We start from the raw sequence: 1977 nt of genomic DNA, 5'->3' as shown, positions 1-1977 counted from the left end.
TTTGCAAACATGATTGTCAGTCCTCATATGACTTTTATAGCAACTGAAAGCAAGCCTAATATTTGTCTAAGGGGAGACATTACCTCATCCCTTAAGGTTGTTTGCTGCAAATACAACTCTGAGAGCTGGCTCAGGTAAAGAATATCAGAGCCTTACATTTTTGGCATAGTTATCCAGACTGTGCAGGGGTGCTCAGGGCCCACGGAGGGCTACCTCTCCCAACATGGGATATTTTCCTAATCAATTTATAACAACGAAAATGGTGAAAGCAAACATTTATTGAGCGCTTCCTATGAGATAGAAATAATGTGCAAACTCTATGACATATGTTGTCTAATTTTCATAACTGTATTAGGTAGAGATTATTTTTCCCGATTCTATATGATGAAATGAGCCTTGTAGACTTTAGAAGGCTTGGCCATGTTCACACAGCTAGCAAATGAGCTAATAAATGGATCTGGGATTCTGATCTTGTTTGTCTGACACCAAAGCAGGGTATGTTCACTGTTACTGAAGATTTGACAGGTGGAGCCCAGAGGAGGGCAATGAGTGGACCAAGGTCATAAGAGACAGAGCTGGACCTTGAACCCATGTCTCCTTACTCCCAGTCATGGGGTCTTCCTATCCTAAGAGTAACAGCTTACACTGCCACTTAAACCTGGGCCTCCTTGGGGATAGGTGCCTGGGGCAGGAGACCAAGAGACTGGGTCTGAGGGAGTCTGTTCAGTTGGGGTTGGGGAAAACTCAGGGAAACCCAAGCTTTGTCCCGTTTTCTGTTCAGGCCAAGTGGCAACGCCGGGCCTCAGATGGCAGCGCATGTCTCGACATGTATGAACACATCAGTCTCATGGCTCTGGATAGTCTGCAGAAATGCATCTTCAGTTTTGACAGCAATTGCCAGGAGTGAGTCTCTTCCCAGAGCCTGTGAACATGACCCATAGGCCCAAGGGAGAAGATGGAGGGAGGACTGACCAGGGCAATGAGAAGTGCCTTCCTGAAGGAGGTAGGGCAGAGATGGACATTGAAGGACAAGGAAGGAGAAAGAGAAAGAGTAATGTTTTCAGGTGGGTAGAAAAGTTTGACAAATGCCAGGAAGCTAGGATGAGCAGAGTGTGCAACAGTGAGGAGACATCTTGGAAAGGAGGTTGAAGGGCTTAGCAGGGGTTAGATCTTGAGGCCGTAAAAAGCCAGGAAAATGGGTGTGAACTATCCTGAGATTGATGGAGTCATGGAAGGTGTTTCAGCAAATGAGGGTCATGGCCAAAGCTGAGCTTGGCCAAATGACTCTAAAGAAGACCAACTAGTGTGTAGAAAATGGGTCGTGTTGTCATTGGATGCAAGGAGCCTAGGGAGGGGGCTGGGCCCACTCACCAGTCAGGAGAGGATGAAGTCTGAGCTGTGAGGACAGTTTTGGAAAGAAGGGGCAGACACTGGGCTGGAGAGAGAGATGAGAAGCATGATGTTTCAGCTGTGCTCTGGGAGCCTGGGGCATGGAGGCAACTCACAGAGACAGGAGGCAGGGAGAGAAGAAAGTCTGGAGAGGTGTGTCTCCTAGTGAAACCCACCATGTAGCTGTGGGGTCATCTGTTCTTGGAACTCAGTATCTTAATGGGAGGTAGCTCCTGGCTGGGGGAAGGCGCTCCTTGGTCTTCAGGTGAGCTAAGTTGTTGCCTTCCTTTCTGCCCTCATCCTTCAGAAAGCCCAGTGAATATATTGCCTCCATCTTGGAGCTTAGTAGCCTTGTGGCAAAATGGGTCAGTCAGGTATTCCTGCCTGTGAACTTCCTGTACCACCTAACCCCTGATGGCCATCGCTTCCGCCGGGCCTGCCGCCTGGTGCATGACTTCACAGATGCCGTCATCCAGGAGCGGCGCCGCACCCTGTCTGATCAGGGTGTTGATGACTTTCTCAAGGCCAAGGCTAAGACCAAGATGTTGGACTTCATTGATGTGCTCCTGATGAGCAAGGTGGGCTTCT

General features: G+C 48.9%; 1 protein-coding gene across 1 annotated transcript; it reads left to right on the top strand.

Moving 5' to 3' along the window:
• Positions 1 to 12: 12 nt before the first annotated feature.
• LOC109378823 (phylloquinone omega-hydroxylase CYP4F2-like) lies at positions 13 to 1967 on the top strand (the record flags this gene model as incomplete). The annotated part of the gene is made up of 2 exons (XM_019635093.1): positions 13 to 903; positions 1697 to 1967. Coding segments are annotated over exons 1-2 (564 nt in total), but the record flags the coding sequence as incomplete, so codon positions are not given.
• Between the last annotated feature and the right edge of the window lie 10 nt (positions 1968 to 1977).

Source organism: Hipposideros armiger, unplaced genomic scaffold, assembly GCF_001890085.2.
Source record: "Hipposideros armiger isolate ML-2016 unplaced genomic scaffold, ASM189008v1 scaffold_4202, whole genome shotgun sequence".
In the NCBI taxonomy this organism is placed as follows: Eukaryota; Metazoa; Chordata; class Mammalia; order Chiroptera; family Hipposideridae; genus Hipposideros; species Hipposideros armiger.
Note: the sequence above shows the minus strand (reverse complement) of the source record. Positions and strands in the feature narration are given on the sequence as shown.